General features: G+C 47.3%; 4 protein-coding genes and 6 non-coding genes across 11 annotated transcripts; 1 reads left to right on the top strand and 9 right to left on the bottom strand.

The window, feature by feature from the left end:
* Window positions 1-2,818: 2,818 nt before the first annotated feature.
* LOC124648360 (jacalin-related lectin 19-like) lies at window positions 2,819-3,788 on the top strand. Its single transcript, XM_047188142.1, has 2 exons — window positions 2,819-3,097; window positions 3,172-3,788. The coding sequence occupies exons 1-2, from the start codon at window positions 2,819-2,821 to the stop codon at window positions 3,595-3,597; spliced, it is 705 nt and encodes a 234-aa protein (XP_047044098.1). The 3' UTR covers window positions 3,598-3,788.
* Window positions 3,789-4,574: 786 nt separating this feature from the next.
* Window positions 4,575-6,640, bottom strand: LOC124707215 (60S ribosomal protein L28-1-like). The gene is made up of 3 exons (XM_047238877.1): window positions 6,489-6,640; window positions 6,212-6,378; window positions 4,575-4,907 (listed from the first exon to the last, which is right to left on the bottom strand). The coding sequence occupies exons 1-3, from the start codon at window positions 6,634-6,636 to the stop codon at window positions 4,779-4,781; spliced, it is 444 nt and encodes a 147-aa protein (XP_047094833.1). The 5' UTR covers window positions 6,637-6,640; the 3' UTR covers window positions 4,575-4,778.
* On the bottom strand, window positions 5,129-5,218 carry LOC124650700. Its single transcript, XR_006987126.1, has one exon. It is a non-coding gene; the product is annotated as a small nucleolar RNA R24 (small nucleolar RNA).
* On the bottom strand, window positions 5,282-5,371 carry LOC124650694. The gene has a single exon (XR_006987120.1). It is a non-coding gene; the product is annotated as a small nucleolar RNA R24 (small nucleolar RNA).
* LOC124650697 lies at window positions 5,447-5,535 on the bottom strand. The gene has a single exon (XR_006987123.1). It is a non-coding gene; the product is annotated as a small nucleolar RNA R24 (small nucleolar RNA).
* Window positions 5,702-5,790, bottom strand: LOC124650695. The gene has a single exon (XR_006987121.1). It is a non-coding gene; the product is annotated as a small nucleolar RNA R24 (small nucleolar RNA).
* On the bottom strand, window positions 5,846-5,933 carry LOC124650698. Its single transcript, XR_006987124.1, has one exon. It is a non-coding gene; the product is annotated as a small nucleolar RNA R24 (small nucleolar RNA).
* Window positions 5,990-6,077, bottom strand: LOC124650699. Its single transcript, XR_006987125.1, has one exon. It is a non-coding gene; the product is annotated as a small nucleolar RNA R24 (small nucleolar RNA).
* A 1,080-nt stretch (window positions 6,641-7,720) lies between the features above and the next one.
* Window positions 7,721-10,557, bottom strand: LOC124707216. Its single transcript, XM_047238878.1, has 3 exons — window positions 10,412-10,557; window positions 8,405-8,487; window positions 7,721-7,925 (listed from the first exon to the last, which is right to left on the bottom strand). The coding sequence occupies exons 1-3, from the start codon at window positions 10,488-10,490 to the stop codon at window positions 7,893-7,895; spliced, it is 195 nt and encodes a 64-aa protein (XP_047094834.1). The 5' UTR covers window positions 10,491-10,557; the 3' UTR covers window positions 7,721-7,892.
* A 3,580-nt stretch (window positions 10,558-14,137) lies between these two features.
* LOC124707214 (putative aminoacrylate hydrolase RutD) lies at window positions 14,138-17,440 on the bottom strand. 2 transcript variants are annotated; one of them, XM_047238876.1, is made up of 10 exons: window positions 17,139-17,440; window positions 16,809-17,043; window positions 16,370-16,452; window positions 16,121-16,221; window positions 15,920-16,015; window positions 15,770-15,823; window positions 15,456-15,604; window positions 15,252-15,369; window positions 14,430-14,517; window positions 14,138-14,222 (listed from the first exon to the last, which is right to left on the bottom strand). In XM_047238876.1, exons 1-10 carry the CDS (start codon window positions 17,245-17,247, stop codon window positions 14,140-14,142), a joined length of 1,116 nt encoding a protein of 371 aa, XP_047094832.1. In that variant the 5' UTR covers window positions 17,248-17,440; the 3' UTR covers window positions 14,138-14,139. The 2 variants fall into 2 exon arrangements, with proteins under 2 accessions (XP_047094832.1, XP_047094831.1); XM_047238875.1 differs by having other exon boundaries at window positions 14,138-14,348; window positions 17,139-17,437.
* Between the last annotated feature and the right edge of the window lie 346 nt (window positions 17,441-17,786).

Genomic DNA, 17,786 nt, shown 5'->3' with positions numbered 1-17,786 from the left:
ATTAGGGCATGAGCAATGGTGGCATACACAACTAGCTGCTTCATGTAAAAAAGTTGTCAGAAGCAACATGGTCAATTTTATCTCTTCAATGGAAGCTACAACTTTAGTCAGAAAAAAGAGAGAAGGGACCCCACAAATATGACACTATGTATCTCTTTCTCTCTTCAAAAAGCATGCTTTTTAGGCTTAAGATCCCACTTTTGAAGAGGAGGCTGCCTCCTCATCCGAACCTACTTTGGACCACCCGAACCTAGTTAAAGCTGTGAGACAGTAGCTCTAGGGCAGTGCATTGGGCATGCCCTTATTTACGCGCGCGCGTGTGGATGTGTGCGTCTGCTTTACAGCCAACGCATACTGCATGGCAAGAAGCTGCTTTTTGTTGGCTTTGCTTCGACGCTTTTAAATCATCCTGCTTGTTCATCCGCTATGCTGCACCCTTCTTTATCAGGCACTTTCGAAATAAGATGTAAATGCAATGGAAGCAGCAGCATGGTCATAGCAAAACATGCATGAAAACGGACTCTGAACTATGCTACGGAAAACTGATATGAACTCCGAACTGAATCAATAAAATTCCATTGGTTGTACAGCGCGCAAATCAGAAATTAAACGAGCAAAGCAGATACAATGATGATGAGATGTCGCGCCGCGCACAAGCACGCATGCACGTTAACAGATACTATAACAGCATTTCATTTCATCCATCTACGAGCATGCAGCAGCCTTCGGTGTCCACCGCTGGCTCAGTGGCGCAGGTTGGCGAAGAGGAGCGCCACGGCCGGGCAGAGGACGGAGGCGACAAAGATCGACGACGACAGGGCGGCGGCACCGGAGGTGGCGGCGCCGGCGCCGGGGCCGGGCGCGGCGGCGGGCTCGTCGGCAGCGTATGCGACGCCTGCGAACGAAGAGACGGCGACGAGGGCCGCGACGGCGGCGGCGTACAAGATCTTGGAGTCCATGACGAAGGCGAGAGAGAAGTCAAGAACCGCGAGTGCTTTTGCGAGGTAGACAAGCACGAACGAATTCGAGAGAGGTGGTGTGAGTGTGGTTCAGGGGAGAGGCGCGGGCGCCTCTTATATAGGTGAGACCTTGAAAGGAGGGCCTCACGTTTCAGAGACAGCAGGCCTATTTCCATCATCAGGTAGCTCATAGCTAATAATTGGTTGCTTGAACCCACGGCTTAAAGATAGCAAACTGCTATTTTGTGAATGATACACATGAAAAACCAGAATTAGCAGGCTCCTAATTGGTGTGTGGTAGACAGAAGAAAAGGCAAACAAATTAGTTTTTAGTTCTGCTACCCTAACAGAAAGTATAATTGCGCTGTCAAGCCAATGCAAGAAAGGGGCATCATATCATGGTCCACCCATAAAACACACCTGTCAAAGAGGACTATAATGTTCCTGTGGGGTCTCTATCTCAATCTACTTTCGATTGGCCACCCCAGGCGGCCAGGCCCCCATCACAGCACAGAACAGCAAAGGCTTTAGGTGTGTGGATGATTAGGCCAGTGCATGCATCTGCTGCCAATGGTGTCATGCACTACTTTTTTTTTTTTTTTGCGAAATTTTAGTTGCCTTCTACAACTTCAGGAATGAGTAATGGATTGCACGGTTGAACCACCCAGAGAATAATGTGCCAAATATTGGATTGTAGAATACCGCAAGAGAACGAAAATTTAGAGCTGTTACCAGTTAGCACTAACATCAGGAATCAATTGTGAACTGGATGATGCCTTGTCACAGACACTTCAATCGTTCAGCTTCACACAAGGATCTGGTGCATAACAAGGCAGTTGTCGATATAGAACTGGTTACCTTTACAAAACAAAAAGATATAGAACTCCCTTTCAAAAAAAGAAGAAGATATAGAGAACTGGCTATTGGACAGATGAATCCTGATGGGAACAGTTGTGCATTATCAGAGCTTGTGGCGATCAACTGATTGGCCAGATATATCCAGAGAACCAAAATGAATTTGGGAACGAACATATTACAAATAAACATTGTGTGTGCCTATTCTCTTATTCTCGCTTACCTGTATGGACTCTACCAATGAGCAATGTGCATCATATTCTCCAGTTTGGTGGCAATTACTTACCACAGAATCCATACCATCTCTGTGCCTGCCTGCCTTTAATAAAGCTGGAATCCATGCCATATGTCTGTTTATCCTCACCTTTACAAGACATGGAGATTGAAGAAATGTTGCAATATATATTTTGTAAGAAATTTCTCAATGAACTAAAAAATATATTTGTAGGTTTGTCCTTTTGGGACATGCTAACCTTAAATCATGGTTCAAGAATCTTTCAGAGATGTAACTTGTAGGTGAAGAACAGCATGTTCCTTTACACATCTTAGCTTTGTAGATTATGCTACGGTATATATACTGATCCCCATAGAGCATCCAGTTCTGGCGTCCACTATATTTCTCATCATGTACAATCTTGCCAGCTGCCAGTTAGCTGAGTGATACTTTCTTTGGTTGGGGCATGCCATTTGTTTCACCGGCTATTTTAACCCATAAGTACTCTAAGTACACTTGCTTGTTCATGTTTTTCTAAAAGATTAGCTGCTTATCTTATACCAGCTGGTGTTGTAGCCCTGCACATATCTGGAGGCAAACATGGTACACAAGTGATCTCACTAGTATTCAGTTTCATTTTCAATCAAGCAAATAGGGTTCTCATCACCTCTCAATTCTTAATCCTCCTTTCATGTTTGTCTGTACTTTTATGTTTATATATAAACTGCTTAAAGATTTCCAAAAAGATTTTGCTTTGTCTTAAAAAATTATACCATTATTTAACAAAATCATGCACAACATTGATGAAAACACATTGCTGCACCGTTGGTTTCAGCAGCAGCCGCCGGCTCAGAGGAAGATGGTAGCGTCGAAGAAGCTCATGAAGGTGGGGCCGTGGGGCGGCGCCGGCGGGAACCCGTGGGACGACGGCGGGCACACGGGGATCCGCAGCATCACCCTGTCGTACGACAGCCGCTGCGTCGACTCCATCAGCGTGGAGTACGACAGGAACGGCCTCGCCGTCCCCGGCGAGCGGCACGGCGGCGCCACCGGCAGCCTCACCACCCAGGTTGGTACGTACGCCAATGCGATCGCGCCGTGAACGGCATGGTGCGGCTTTTCTTGACTAGACTGTGTTCGTAGATCAAGCTGAGCTTCCCGGACGAACACCTGACGGCCGTGAGCGGCCGGTACGGCCCGGTGGCGCCCGGCGGCTCGCCTGTGATCCGGTCGCTGGCCTTAAGGACGGAGCGAGCGGCGTACGGTCCGTTCGGCGCCGCCGCCGGGGAGGGCATGCCGTTCGAGTTCGCCGTGGAGGGCGGCGTGGTGGTGGGGTTCTGCGGGAGGAGCGGGTGGCAGCTGGACGCCGTCGGGATGTACGTGGCGGCTCTGCGGCCGGAGAGGGTGTACGACAAGGTGCAGAAGATGGGTATCATGGCCTACCGCTCGTTCATGCAGCGGCTTGGGCCGGCGCCGGCGGCGCAGCACCAGCAGGACGAGCTGGAGGAGCAGGGGACGGTGCAGCACCAGAACGGCAGTGTGGTTCAGACAAATCGCAAGACTTACTAGTCTGGTCGGTGGTCGCTAGCCAGAATCGCAAATTCATGGCTGGGTTTCGACTTTCGAATGAGCTTGATACAAAGCTAGTGTACCTAAAGCGATACGCGTAACATGTGCTCGACGCGGTGATTCTCCAGAGGCCCGTGAATGTATTAGCCGTCGACAAGATTCGTGTGATTGAGTTAGATCAATTTTCATCATACTAACAGCATCTCCAAAGAAGCGTTATATTATATGTTTACATCGTCATTTTTTAGGTATAGAGCATTCTACAGCTGTTGGAGACAGAATGTTCTGCGGTTTACAGGCTCTTTTTCTTTGTTCATCTAAATTTTGTTTTACGGGTTTGATTTGCGGGGCTATATTAAGTTTACAGCGTCATTTTTAGGTATAAAGCATTCTACAACTGTTGGAGACAGAATGTTCTGCGGTTTACGGGTTCTGTTTCTTTGTTCAGCTATATTTTGTTTTACGGATTTGGTTTGCGGGCTCATTTCCGCACCAGCAGTTTCTCACGTTTAGTATTGTTAGAGATGCTCTTAGCCACTCCTTCAACCCATTGTTAGCCAGCAACACCCTGCAAAGAGTCCAAAGATTTTTTCCTACCTCATTCAACATTTTCGAGATATCTATTGTGGGACTGTAATTGAAACTTATTCTTCTGATCTCTATGTGGACACTAACAGAATAGCGTGCAATATTTCATTCAAATAAAGATTATTTGAACTTGCTACATTTACTTGAACATTACAAATTAACAGACAAGGGTGAATATTACTCCGCTAAAGCAAAGCTTAACCAGAAAGTGCTCATACGACGAAGCTTCACTCCAAAATAATAACAGGCTTGACATGCTTCTGGCGCTAGCTGGGCTATACCACCGACAGAACAAATAACCACAAGTAGTACAGCCATTCAACAAAGATTTTGAGGTGGAATACCATGAGTTAAAACAGAGCTCTAGTTAAGGTATGAGAAGATGCACATTGGGTCCAAATCGAACAGCAGAATACCATGAGCACAAGTTTAAAGACAAAAGGAGCCATCGTCAGTGCAAAACAAACAATAATTATAGGTCGACACAAAGCATTCTAACACTGTCAGAGCACAAACTAGGGCGGGTTTGTAAACATGGTTTCTCCACATAAGACTCAAAACTGATCAAGCAGTCGAAGCAACCTTAATGCATTTTACAGCTTAGTTGGCTGCCTGTTCTTCTTCTTGATGCCAGACTTGGACACCTGGAGGCTGCGGTACACAGAGCTCAGCCTTGCAAGAGCCGGCTTGGTCAGATCTGGCCTGTAATAGTTGTTGCAAACCTGGGTAGAGGAAGGACCCGTTATGACCATAACAATCACTAGATATAAACATAGTAAATTGTTGTTACAAGGAAGTGCCTATTGTTTCCATACTGCACACAAGAATGCTAATGACTAGGAGGACAAGTTGTCTGAACGTTGAGTACAGAAGCCAAGCATAAAAAGAACATTTCCATAACAATATCTTATATCAGTGATTAAACATAGCAAACATAGCAGGTTCAGCTCAAAAACCAAGCGTAAAAGAATATTATGAAGAAGGACAAATCAATTGGTTGGGCTACTCATGTGTTACAGCTCATCGCAGCAATAATACATTGGTAAGCAACCATAATAAGCACAAAGACACAAACACAACAAATTCTCAAACAAACTGAGCTCAGAAGCCAAGCGTAAAATAATATTTCACTGAAGAACCAATTGATCGGTTGGGCTTCTTATGAGTTACGGCTCATCACAGCAAAATGTTGATAAACAAAGGAGACAAAAATATGAAACACAGCAGAATCACAGTTAGGTTTAGATCAGATCAGTTATATTCAGCTCAGAAGCCAAGCGTACAGGAAAATTTCACTGAAGAACCAATTGATCGGTTGGCCTTCTTATGTTTACGGCTCATCACAGCAACAACCTATGATCACAAACATAATTCATACATGCAAAATGAAATACTATCAATCATACTGATCAATTGGTTGGGCTACTCATGTGTTACAGCTCATCGCAGCAATAATACATTGGTAAGCAACCATAATAAGCACAAAGACACAAACACAACAAATTCTCAAACAAACTGAGCTCAGAAGCCAAGCGTAAAGGAATATTTCACTGAAGAACCAATTGATCGGTTGGCCTTCTTATTGTTACGGCTCATCACAGCAATACTTATGGCCAGTAATAAAATCTAAATAGAAAAACGAAATTGTGACCTAGCAAGATTTGCTCAGAAGCCAAGCGTTAAGAGTATTTCATTGAATAACCAATTGATCGGTTGGCATTCTTATTGTTACGGCTCATCATAGCAATACTTGTGGCAACTAATAAAACCTAAACACAAAAACAAAACAGAACTACTAGCAAGATCTGCTCAGAAGCCAAGCGTTTAGAATATTTCATTGAATAACCAATTGATCGGTTGGTATTCTTATTGTTACGGCTCATCACAGCAGTTACCCCAGGTCAGCAGTGGACCCACAAAGAAACAAAACAGATTGACTAATGAGATTGATAAACAAATGAGTTGTAGCCTAGAAGTCAAGCATAACAAGGGTATTCCAGTTGAAGGATTTTTCATGTTTCAATACCTGGTTCTTGACAGCCTTGGCCATCTTGCGGAACTCCTTGCGCATCACATTCTTGTGCTGGAGCTTGGCAGGGGCGTTCTGCTTCTTGGTCTTGGTTGTGGACAGGACAACTGCCTTGTCATCTCCGGCCAATGGCTGGACCGTCACGGTCTTGCTGTTCGCCAAGCCTGGCAAACCACATCAATACACAGCTAGTTAGTGATCTGCAAAGAGACACGTAAGGATGGCAGAGTCTATAGGTAATGATAGGGTTTGAACAGAACAGGCAACTACGGACCAGAGAACTTGTAGGAGTGGACATTGTAGAGGTTGTTGGGCTCCTTGCTGAACTGCACCTTGGCGTTGCTGTTGCCGAACTGCTTGATCAGGAAGCAGTTGTTCTTCTTGACAAGCTCCCAGACCAGAGACCCCGGAACGGTAGTCATTCCTTTAGCCTGCGTCACCAAGACAAAAAACAAAAAGTTAGGAACTGGGTAGTAAGTAGACAAGAAACATACATTAGCAAGGCAACATTTCACAATTTGCAGTGGAAATGGGTGGTTTGTTGCCAATGTAAGTTGGACTACAACAAGATGGTAGTACATAGCACTACAGAAGCGTTGTGAAGCTTTTAATTTTACAACTGTGAGTATATCTAACTGATAGCAGTGGGCAGTTTTAGCTTGGGATGCAACCTAGCTAAGGAAGAAATCGGCTACACGAAACAACGAACAAATCACCGGCCGGCACAAATAATTCCGAACGGAGCTATAATTACAACAGACGACATCAATAGAACAGCATCGAAAAGGACCGTGGAACATAGATCCATCACATGCTTGACGGGCGCAAACGCTGACGCATCCTAACTAAGCATGCGTGTTGCGAGATCCTCACAGAGCTCATGACATATGAGACGACGGTAGGATCCAGTGCTTACCGGAGAGGGGGAAGCCGCGGCGCCGCCTTGGACTGCTCCGGTTCTTTGGGGTGGTGGTGATGGCGGCTGCTGCGGAAGGATGGAGCATCCCGGAGCTCGGCGCTTTATACAAGTCGGCGCTCGTAAACCCTAGGTTTGGTAATCGCTTCGGGTATCGGTTGGGCCGGGCCTGAATATGTAGGCCGTCAGCCCATCTTAACTTGAAGCCATTCGTACCCTTCGCACGTCGCGAGTGGTCCGCCTAACACGCCCGTCTCTCTTCTAGTAGTAGCTCAACATAATGAGAAAAAAAAACCTCCGTCCGACGGCGACAATTTGGAGTGTCGCTGCATTACAGCAGCTCCGCCGTGTTCACTGGCACTAGCAGGAGCTTGATGATAATGCAGCGAAAAACAACATCACAATTCGCAACGCATTCATGCCGGGATGGCCAGGGTGGGAGAGGGAAGATCACCGATGATATCAAATCCGACTTCGCGTTGCTGAGGGAATAAGGACATGCCTGGTAACGCCAAATCAAGAACAAGAGGTGATTGTGAAATAAATTCAAGAGGGCAAAAATAGTATTTCACCCACTTTTGTCAACAAACGATCACTCCTTAAAATTCATCGCATTGCATTACAGTGAAAACCAGTTCAGGTACAATGATTATTTCAGACTTCATTCAGCCAGCTACCGTGCGGGCGGAGAGAGCCTCCTCGTCTGGGCACCAAAAACAAGTGAAAAGAAAAATGTGCCGGCAACATGAACCAGTGAGGTCACTACTTTGTCTTGTTGGTGACACCTGCAATCACCTGCAGAGGTACCGAAAGAAAAAGGGGATTAGACTTGAACACCATCTCCATGTACATGGAAAAATCTCAGTACATAAAACAGCAATATGGATGAAACAATGGGTTGATATATTCTCGGCATGATTATTCAGAAGCATGATGATGACGAGTTTCAAAAAATAACATGTGCGATTAAGTCTAATCCCCTTATTTAAGACCAAGCCGGGATGCAGGAATTTCACAGATAAATAGTTTAATTCTATTTCAAAAGAACCCTTAGTATAACTAGGATTTTGTGGAAAATAACAAGGAGTAATCAATTATAATTAATTTGCAAGGATGGTACTGACTTGTGTATATCTCAGCTGGCACACAAGAACATGATAAGATTGGAAAATTATTAATAGTGCGGTTGGAAAACTAGAGGGGTACTCATAAAAACAAATATTAATAAAGTCGCAGCACAGATAACAAATAAGGTTTTGGGGGGAAACACATACATCCTTTAGTGGGGTTGGGGCGACTTGTTCCTCAACTGCCCAAGAATCCAAGATTGGCCTAACAACTGCTGGAAGAAACAAACCTGAAATTGCACAAGGTAAGGTCAGGTGACGATATTTGGCAGACTGGTGGGACTGGAGAGAGCAAGGTCTTCTGCCAATAAATACATCAAACATCCAAATTAGAAGATCATATGATCCATACAATAAACTTGCACTGTCAAGAGAAACGTACAGACTGTTGGTTGATGATCACTACAACTGGTCACCACTAAAAATGGGATGTCCGTCTTGGGGCTGTACTAAACCAACTAAGCCTAGAATTTGACTAAACGCTTCCCTACAGTATTTCAGTAAAAAGAAATTACTGAACACTAAAATGGGGCATAACACACAAAGTGCTTTTGGTTTCCACAACTTATGACTGCATTTTTTGTTGTAGGGTAGAATAGAAAATAATTGTTACCCAGTATCTGTGATGCGGTAAACAAAGCTTTGACGACACTGGTTGTCGAAAAAAAAATGTATCCACTTGCCACAATGCAAAATGACAAATTGTTCCACACCCGTAGTAGTCATGGCAGTTCAAAAATCCTTAACGCTTCAATGAAGGAGAACTAAATCAGACCCTTGGAAGAAACATGCAAGTAATACAGTGTAAACCTGTAAATGCAACTAAGTTCTTGTAAAACGCCTGCTACTGTTTCAATTTAGCACCCAGATTGCTGGACAAACTCTCCTAAAAGCAACTGACAAGCATAGGTAGGGAAGGCATGGCATGGCAAAAATACAGAGATAACTCCGACTATTTCCGAACTTTCATGAGTGCACAGCAGTACCAGAAACAACTACTGACAATGAGAAGCATAAATTTTCAAACAATTAATCAACAATGTTGGGAAGATACATATAATTAATTAAACACGTTGAGAAGATACGTTGGAAGGAAATGAATAATTCATCAAATAATTTAGCACCCAGATTGCTGGACAAGCTCTAGTGAAAACAACTGAGAAACACGGCTAGCAAAGTCACGACATGGCAAAAAAAAGTACCGATATAACTCCCACTACCATCTAACCTTCACAAATGAACGGCACTACAAACAACCCAAGAGCGGTAATGAAAAGTATGAACATACATATAATTAATTAAATAAGCTGCAAAGGAGCTGTGGCAAGTCAAATCATAGAACAAACTGACAGTAACATGGTCTAGAGGGTAACTTGGATATTAAGGCATTCAGCCAATCCTGTGTAGCAGACTGGTCGAAATGCGTCACAAGAATTATAGGCGCTATCTGGTTTCCTTAAGCAGTAAAAGGCATGTGAAAGTCCAGCATGCAGGTTATTTAAAAAAAAATAGGTTCATTCGGTTTCCAGGGAGATGAATGCGAACAAAGTCAAACCAAGTCCCGATGCCGCGTAATCAATCCATACACGCCATTTCAATGGTGCAAGCAATTCCAGAGGAAGGAATAAGAATCAGCAGCACGGCTACAGTTTGGCATGAGATCCGGAGCAACCCTTATCACCCCCCGCCACTTATGGGTCAGCAGAACTCATATCCGTACAGAATCAGCAATGGCTATAAGACATACGAAAGGCAGCGCTTAGTTGTCCATGTATATAAGCGCATTTGCAGTTGACTCTTTGGCTGGATACAATCCTCGTCTTGATGGGGGCAAATGTAATTGCAACGAATCATGGAGGGAGTTACGGAACGGGGCTACCGGTTTGTCAATTGCAGCGAGACACGCATCTGGGGAATAGCGAGGACCCCAGATCCAGCAAAGTGTAGCCGGGGAACATCACATCGAAGCGTCCGGAACCCCGGCCATTCAACCATCCTGGAGGGCGAATTCCCAGATTCCCGAAGGCCGGGGAACCGAGCTAAGCGGAATACCGAGGCGGAGCAAAGGCACGCCGGGAGAAACGGAGGCTAGCGATGCGTGTAGGTGGGTCGGCAGGGGGCGCTAGGGTTTGGGGTGGGAGGTGGGGTTGTTACCGAATCCGGCGATGAGGCAGGAGGCGGCGACGACGGGCTCCTTGACGACGAAGATCTTGAGCTTGTCCATCACGCCCATGGCTGCTGCTCTGCGATTCCCCTTCCTTCTTCCTTCGTCGCCGTCGTCTCTGGACACGACGCGAGCAGACAGTGGACTAGCAGTAAAGAGGCTGTGAGGACGAAACACACTAGGAGGCCCGTCTGAAGGGAGGCCCAAAGCCCAACAACTTGTATGAGGACTACAGTCCTATTTACGCTTTGTATGGAAGGAAACGTAGTTTGTATATTCGGATAGCCGCTGGCGAATATGCTCCGGACACTCGGAATATTTTTGGCGGGGAGACCGAATCTACCGTCGCTTTGCCCCATTTCCTGCTTCTCTTCCTGCGCACGGCCACCCATCCTTACTCTTTCCTCTTCCGCCCCTGGCGTGCGCCTACCTCCATCTCTCTCCGAGTTCATTGTTCATCCGGTCGGCGATCTCTTCCAAAGCCGCCGTCTGTCCCCGGGCGGCTCGTCAATCAATGGCCAGCCGGCCGCCGGAGATCACCGCTGCAATGACCAGGTAAGCCAACACATCTGTCTGTCCTCGTACTACTCTTGCATCAGTTCTTTCCCGTCCGATGCTACGTCCGGTTTCGACGAACAAGTGCGTATAGCTCCAGCGTGGTAGGTTGCGTTCTTGGCAGAAACGGTTGTGATTGGAAAAGAGCAGCGAGTGAGTGAAGCAGCTAGACAGTACGAGTGGCGAGTGATGTCCTGATCAACGTGCATCCCACGTCCTGATGAGCCACTCTCGATCTGGCTTCGATTTGTCCACTGAATTCTTTCCTTCATCCATGTTCTTCCTCCGATCCACTCTCCGTCGGCATGGCACGGCGGATACGTGGTGGCGGGATGCTGTACCTATGTGGCATGGCAGGTGATCGATCGAACCATATTACTTTACCTGTTTGATCATTCGTGGTGCCATGCCTCAACATCTCACCCTACTTCCCAAGTCTGGAGCGTAATTGTTCAGATTCGGGACCTTTTGGCAGTTGTTAAGACGGATCTTAAAACGTGAATGATCTCCATGACGCAGACTTCGTGCCCTGGCAGAATGGTAGTACCTGAAGAGCAGCTTCCTTTCTGTCTCACTTCTGGATACAACCACCTACATTGGCCGAGGTTGGTTTCTGGCTGAGGCAGAGCAAGTGCCAACGGCGAAGCTCGCCGGAGCAAGCCAAGGGCGGTGCACTGGTGCACAGCCCCACAGTATGAAGAGCAGAGGCGCAGACGAGCAATATTGATGCCAGACCCTGCTGCACTCTGAATTCTGCACTTCAATGACAGTGGATTTGCTTCGCCGGGAAGAGCACCGGTGACGGGCTTTATCCACGGAATCCACTTCCGCCACTGTAAGAGCATCTCCACCGGCGGCCCTGGTATCGTTTTGAAGGCCGGCGTGGTTTTGGGCTCGCATCGGTGCGTTTCAAACGGCCGAGTAGTTTTTGAGTCCAATAGAATCGCCGGTTGGCCCCTTCGCGTAGGGCGCGAATCGGACGCACCGGCGCCTCACGGCACGATGGTTTTTGCGGGTGAGGGCGGCTTGTCAGCGAGAGGACGTGACGGTTCGCATAGGCCGCGGCTCAGGAAGGTTGTTCGTCGGCGTTTAATGGTCTCTCGCGTGAAACCGAGGCGGCAACGAGGGCAGCGACTAGCCACGCGGTGTCCAGTGCCCTACGCTGCCGTAAATGCGGGTAGTTGCCACCACTATTTAGTACTACGCCGTCCACCACCGCGGTGCTATCCTCTCATCTCTACCACCACCGTCGTGCCATTCTCTTCTCTCCACCTCAAAAATGTTGCGCGTCTTAAAATGACGTACTCCATGCTTGGCCTCAACGGCCACGCGCTGCCTGCGGCGCCTTCACCACCACCGCAGCCGGAGCCGGAGCCGCAGCCCAACGCGGACTACAACTCCGAGGACGCCGCACGAGGCCTACGTTGTAGACGCGGAAGCTGAGGCGGCGGAGGAGACGGCGCAGTGGGGCGAGTAGCCACAGGCCCCCGGCGACCCGGAGCAGGCGGCGATCCTAGTGTCGTTAAACGCGCAGCGGTTCCAAAAGCTGAAGGAGGAGCATCGGGAGTTCTTCAACGACGCTAACCTCGAGCACGCCCTCGAGATCTCGCGCAAGCGAGCGGCCACGGAGGAGGCGGGACGCCTCCTCATGGAGGCGGAGCGACAAAAGCTCTACAAGCTCAACGCTCATCGCCATTACGAGGCGTTCGTCGGTGAGCAAGCGAGGCGCGCCGAGAACGAGACTTCTCGGCAAAGGCTGGAAGCGCAGGGACAGCGTCGCCGGCAAGCTCCTGCGATGCCAGCCGCCATGCTCCACTGCAGATGCGCGAAGCAAGGGACGAGAGGCGGGCACGGACGCAGGCGGTGAAGGCAAAGAACAACGACGAAGCAGCCTATCGCACGCCCCAACCGACGGCAAATAGATTAGGATTATGTTTAAGTTTTATTTATGTTTAAATTCAAGTTACTTTTGGATATATTTCGTATGAATTTCAGTTTTTAAATGTCATTTTAAATTTAAATTTCTAATGGAGCTACACTACAGGGGGCGCCCGGTGTGTGAGCAGTATCCCAAATAGAGGATGCTCTGCCGGCGACCTATCCCAAATAGAGGATGCTCTGCCGGCGACCTCCGTACGGCAGTGCCGGTGGAGATGCTCCAAAGTGAGCTTCAGATCTGCAATGGCTTGATCTTTAAAAAAAAAATCTATAATGGCTTTACATAGCTAGGTATTTTTTTTCGTTTAAATTAGCATACAAATATATTAAGTGGGACTACACATTTGCAACTGCAATTGTACAGGAAACCAGAAGCTTAGCCGACGCAACACAGAAGTATAAGCTGATGCAACAGCAACATATCAAATCGATTTATTTCAAGGGATCATCACAGTATGGTACACAAGAATTTTGGGGACAGTCGCCAGCGCAACATGTGGCCGTGACGACCTCCGTACGGCAGTGCCGGTGGAGATGCTCCAAAGTGAGCTTCAGATCTGCAATGGCTTGATCTTAAAAAAAAAAATCTATAATGGCTTTACATAGCTAGGTATTATTTTTTCGTTTAAATTAGCATACAAATATATTAAGTGGGACTACACATTTGCAACTGCAATTGTACAGGAAACCAGAAGCTTAGCCGACGCAACACAGAAGTATAAGCTGATGCAACAGCAACATATCAAATCGATTTATTTCAAGGGATCATCACAGTATGGTACACAAGAATTTTGGGGACAGTCGCCAGCGCAACATGTGGCCGTGATATACATGGTTACAGCTTACATCACACTCATACAAGGTACATCGATTTGCTCTCTCCGAGCTACTAATACAGGCAGTACATCTCAATTACACCCTGTGACACTTATGTCCAGGTGAATGCACACTGTACGTAGCTCCTCATCTCGGTACTGGTCTTCTGCTAAGGGCAGAGGCTTTCTCGAGGGGAAAAATAACTTCAGCCTTTTTGGAGATGCTACTCTAAAATCATCTCCACGGTATATGGAGGAGACAGTTGAAATATGATCTCCTCGACGGTTTTCGGAGTAATGTACATGTCTTTGTTTCTGCAGTAACCAAACACACTGAAGTTAGTATTATTACGAAACAACACCATCAATGTAGCAGATATAGAATGTACTTGAGAATTTTAATTTTACCTTCATGACTCAATGGCTGCAACCCTCACAGGCTTCATTACTCTCACAATGTTCCTCATATGCTCAAACCCCATCACTATCAGTCCTATCAGATAAAGAAAGCTCAGTTGGAACTTTGCAAGAAAGTTATACACTGCTACAGCAGCATTGCCAGCTTCATCTTTTCGTATTGTGAGGGTTACAGATCTCGCAGAAATAAGTGCCCCGGTTTCTGGTAAAGGTCAAAGTAAGCAGTGTGCCTTCCAACATAGCCTTCGAATAAATTTCGCGACATGCAGCCGTCTACGCATACCTGATGTGTTCTCTGGTTGCGACGACCACTCGTGAGGTTTCATCGCAGATTTGGTGGCCTTTATCAGATCCATCATTGCGTTGTTGACCTGTAGTAGATCAATATATTATATCAGTTTCTTATTCTTTACTGTAACACTAAGGATGATATGTAGAACAACAAGGAGAAACCAAATCAACATTCATTTTCTCATTTTTGTTTCTTGTTTTCACTGGAACAGCAAAGTGGCAATCTTAGAGGTGAAATAATCCTGAGAAGATAAAAATCTCCATGGTGAAGTAGACTGGTCAGTATGTTATGTACTTATAAACAGTCCATGTCTGTAAGCTAACATGTTCAACTCTAGGACTTGTATGTACTCCAATTATGTCCAAACATCATGTTTTTAACAAGTTCTATTGCTGTCAACTCACCAAGCAATTTAGATTCATATACTAGTTGTTTGAACAGCAGGACTGTACAACTGTAATCCTGAGGCTGAATTTTTATTCTTGTTTGTCTTTTTTGTGTTTGATGATTTCCTGCATTTCATTCTTTTGTGTGCGGTTTGGCTGCACCTTTGACATCATTTTGATGTTTTGTACAAATAGAAAATGATACACATCTGGGTAATAGGGTTTGTAATTGAGAGACAACAAAGATTGCATAACAACCTAGGGTCAAAGTCTAAATATTTTTTCTCAAATATGTGCTGGTGTCTGAGGGGATGCCTCACTATGTACGTTTGGGTATATTATTACTGATGTAGAGAAGTACTTATAGTTTAAGTGAGCATTAAATAAAATAATTAAAACGCACTATTTTAGCAAAGTTCATGCTTACCTCCTCCGGTCTTTCATGGCTCACTAGATGTGCACCCTGAAGGTCTACCATTCTAGCAGCAGGAAGAAGCCTATCTGCGAGCCGTTTCGCATGGCACAGTTGCGCAATAATGTCGGACCTGCATTTTTCGTAGAGCAAGGCATTAAAAAGGATGCACATTATGCCTGCAAACCATGAGAAAGGTTCTGGATATCAACAACTGACCTTCCGTGAATAACTGAAACCAGAAAACCGGCACCACGTATTGTATCTAGTTCTTTAGTCGTCAGTTTGTGAGTCCAACATGCATTAACTTGACCTTCAAACCCACAACTAGATTGCATCCCTGAAGCTGATATGTTCTTCACATATTCCTGAAAAGTACAACATACAATGCAAATGAAATTCCCGTAACAAAAAGTGCCAAGACAATACTCCAAATGTTCACAAACAAAGTTTTATTCCGGCCAATCACAACATCCGATCATGCAGTGATTCTAGGGGATGCAAAAGCATAGGATGATAGGAATATCACTCACTTTGTAGAGGATTGCTCTCCTTGTGCAGGACTCGAGTTTCTCGTCAAGGTATTCCTGCATTTGAGTAACACATGTGAGGACAAATGTATAAGGAAAGAAGTAGTGTTTACTACTCAGGAAACGGCAGCAGGTGCATCCACAGTTCCTCACCTTTGTATAGTGGGTTTCCAAATCTACATGAGCTCTTTCCTCCGGAGTTTTTGCCCTTAAGAAACGGAATGCAAGAGAGAGCATCTGCCCGTCGACCTGAAGAAATAGACAAAGTTACTACTACAGAAGAAGATTGGAAGCATGATTCACCATTTTCCAAGAATACTGTGAACAAATTAGGTTTCAGCATCCCAGTAGTACCTTCGGTAAACACTCCAACCCGCCCCCGGTGACATTGAGCAATCCCAGGGAGCAGATCCTGTGAGGCGCAATCGCCGCGAGCTTGCAGGAAATCATCGCACCTGATTGCAGAGAGCGACAGGGTCAAATGCTTGCATATGGAAGAGTATAGGCCGCACACTTGTGGGTGTGGCAATGAAAACGAATCCCATACTATTCCTCCCTTAAAGGTTCAGAATTTGATGTGTTTATAGCATCAAAGTAACTCACCCATGGAGTGGCCAAAGACATGCGCTTTCTTCCACCCCAGATGGTCCATCACAGCCAGCGCGTCCCTCGCCATGATCGCCGTCCTGCAAGCCAGAGGAGGGCGTTCACTCGGTCAGTACGCAGAACCACCGGCGGTTTGACTTTTCAATTCATCGCGTCGGCACCGTTTCATGGAAGCGTCAAACAATTAAATTTAATTCTGATGAAAGCAATCGCGGCGGGAGGAGGAAATCGGGTAAAACGTGCGTCACTCGCGCCGAAAGCTACAATCTTTCTCCCAGATCTCCGTCGACGGCCCCGCGGTCGAGCTGTACATCCAATGTCGTCTACCTAACTCGCCCCCTCCGATCGTCGAAACCGACGGAGATTCGGATCTACAGTGCTACGCGGCCGGCCGGCGACGGGAGGGGTTTGGTTGGAGGGGGAGGGAGGAGCTTACGAGTAGGAGGACTTGTGCGGGAGGATGGAGCTGCGGCCGACGCCGCGGTTGTCGAAGGCGCAGACCTCGATGCCCGGGCCCTCCCCGTCGTCGTCCGCGGCGGCGGCGCCGGTGCCGGCCTCCTCGTCCGTCCGCGGGGCGGCGCCGGCGGCGGAGGAATCCTCGTCGGTGGGCTCGACGGACCCGGTCAGCCCCTTTATCTGCAGGCCCCACGAGTCGTGCGTCCCCGCCAATCCTGATAGACCAAAGAAAGAAAAGGGAACCATTTCTCAGAGAAGAACTCGTCGCCGGGCGGGAACGAAGGAGCGACCGGAGGGAGTTGGTGCGTACCGACGACGAGGAGCACCTTGGTGGCGCCGCGGCCGTAGCGGCGGTAGAAGAGGCGCACGCCCTCCCACTTGTCGCCGCTCTGGTACCGGTCCACCTCGCAGTAAGGCATTGCTACGCCGGCGGTGGTCGGTCTCTCCTCGCCTCGCCTGGCCTCCGCCGCGATCGGCTTTTACGTCGCCGGATTAGGCTCCTCGTTACCGATTCTGAGCTGGATTGGAGGAGCTGCCGAATTGGGGCTGCGCACGAATTGAACACGGGGAGAAAAAAAATCGGGCTGTGGAGCGGAGCTTCGGAGGGAGGGCGGGCAATATATAGCCGGCCGAGGCAGAGCGAGAGCCGGAGTCGGAGTCGTACGGGCAGGCGGGAAGGAGGGTAGGAGGAAGATGGAAGATGGAAGCCCGGGAACACGTGGATGGATGGATACGACCGCCGCGAGCCGGCGGGGACACGTCCGCCGGGCGGGTCGACGTCTGCTGAGTCAAAGCGGATGCGCTCGCGCGCCGGGCGGATGGGAACGAGACGAGATTGAGGTCCATGATTTTTGGCCGCTTTTTGTTTTGTGATCGTGCTGCGATATTAGTTCTTTGTTGCTCGTAATTTATTTTGCCGATTTTTTTTTGGGTGTGTAGCTCGTAGATAGAGATTGGA

This window comes from Lolium rigidum, chromosome 4, assembly GCF_022539505.1.
Source record: "Lolium rigidum isolate FL_2022 chromosome 4, APGP_CSIRO_Lrig_0.1, whole genome shotgun sequence".
NCBI classification, from domain to species: domain Eukaryota; kingdom Viridiplantae; phylum Streptophyta; class Magnoliopsida; order Poales; family Poaceae; genus Lolium; species Lolium rigidum.
The sequence above is the reverse complement of the archived record's forward strand: the minus strand, read 5'-3'. Positions and strand labels throughout refer to the sequence as shown.

Bases quoted from the DNA above. Each gene is read 5' to 3' on its own strand.
- LOC124648360 (XM_047188142.1), top strand. From the start codon at position 2,819: ATGCACAACATTGATGAAAACACATTGCTGCACCGTTGGTTTCAGCAG. The intron at 3,098-3,171 runs GTTGGTACGTAC...CTGTGTTCGTAG, and splicing joins CCGGCAGCCTCACCACCCAG to ATCAAGCTGAGCTTCCCGGA.
- LOC124707215 (XM_047238877.1), bottom strand. From the start codon at position 6,636: ATGACTACCGTTCCGGGGTCTCTGGTCTGGGAGCTTGTCAAGAAGAAC. The intron at 6,379-6,488 runs GTCCGTAGTTGC...GTGGTTTGCCAG, and splicing joins CCACTCCTACAAGTTCTCTG to GCTTGGCGAACAGCAAGACC. The intron at 4,908-6,211 runs GTATTGAAACAT...TCCTCTACCCAG, and splicing joins CCAAGGCTGTCAAGAACCAG to GTTTGCAACAACTATTACAG.
- LOC124707216 (XM_047238878.1), bottom strand. From the start codon at position 10,490: ATGGGCGTGATGGACAAGCTCAAGATCTTCGTCGTCAAGGAGCCCGTC. The intron at 8,488-10,411 runs GTAACAACCCCA...GTGCAATTTCAG, and splicing joins CTGCCTCATCGCCGGATTCG to GTTTGTTTCTTCCAGCAGTT. The intron at 7,926-8,404 runs GTATGTGTTTCC...GTACCTCTGCAG, and splicing joins CCCCAACCCCACTAAAGGAT to GTGATTGCAGGTGTCACCAA.
- LOC124707214 (XM_047238875.1), bottom strand. From the start codon at position 17,247: ATGCCTTACTGCGAGGTGGACCGGTACCAGAGCGGCGACAAGTGGGAG. The intron at 16,222-16,369 runs GTGAGTTACTTT...CTCTGCAATCAG, and splicing joins TGTCTTTGGCCACTCCATGG to GTGCGATGATTTCCTGCAAG. The intron at 16,016-16,120 runs GTACTACTGGGA...CTATTTCTTCAG, and splicing joins GGTTGGAGTGTTTACCGAAG to GTCGACGGGCAGATGCTCTC.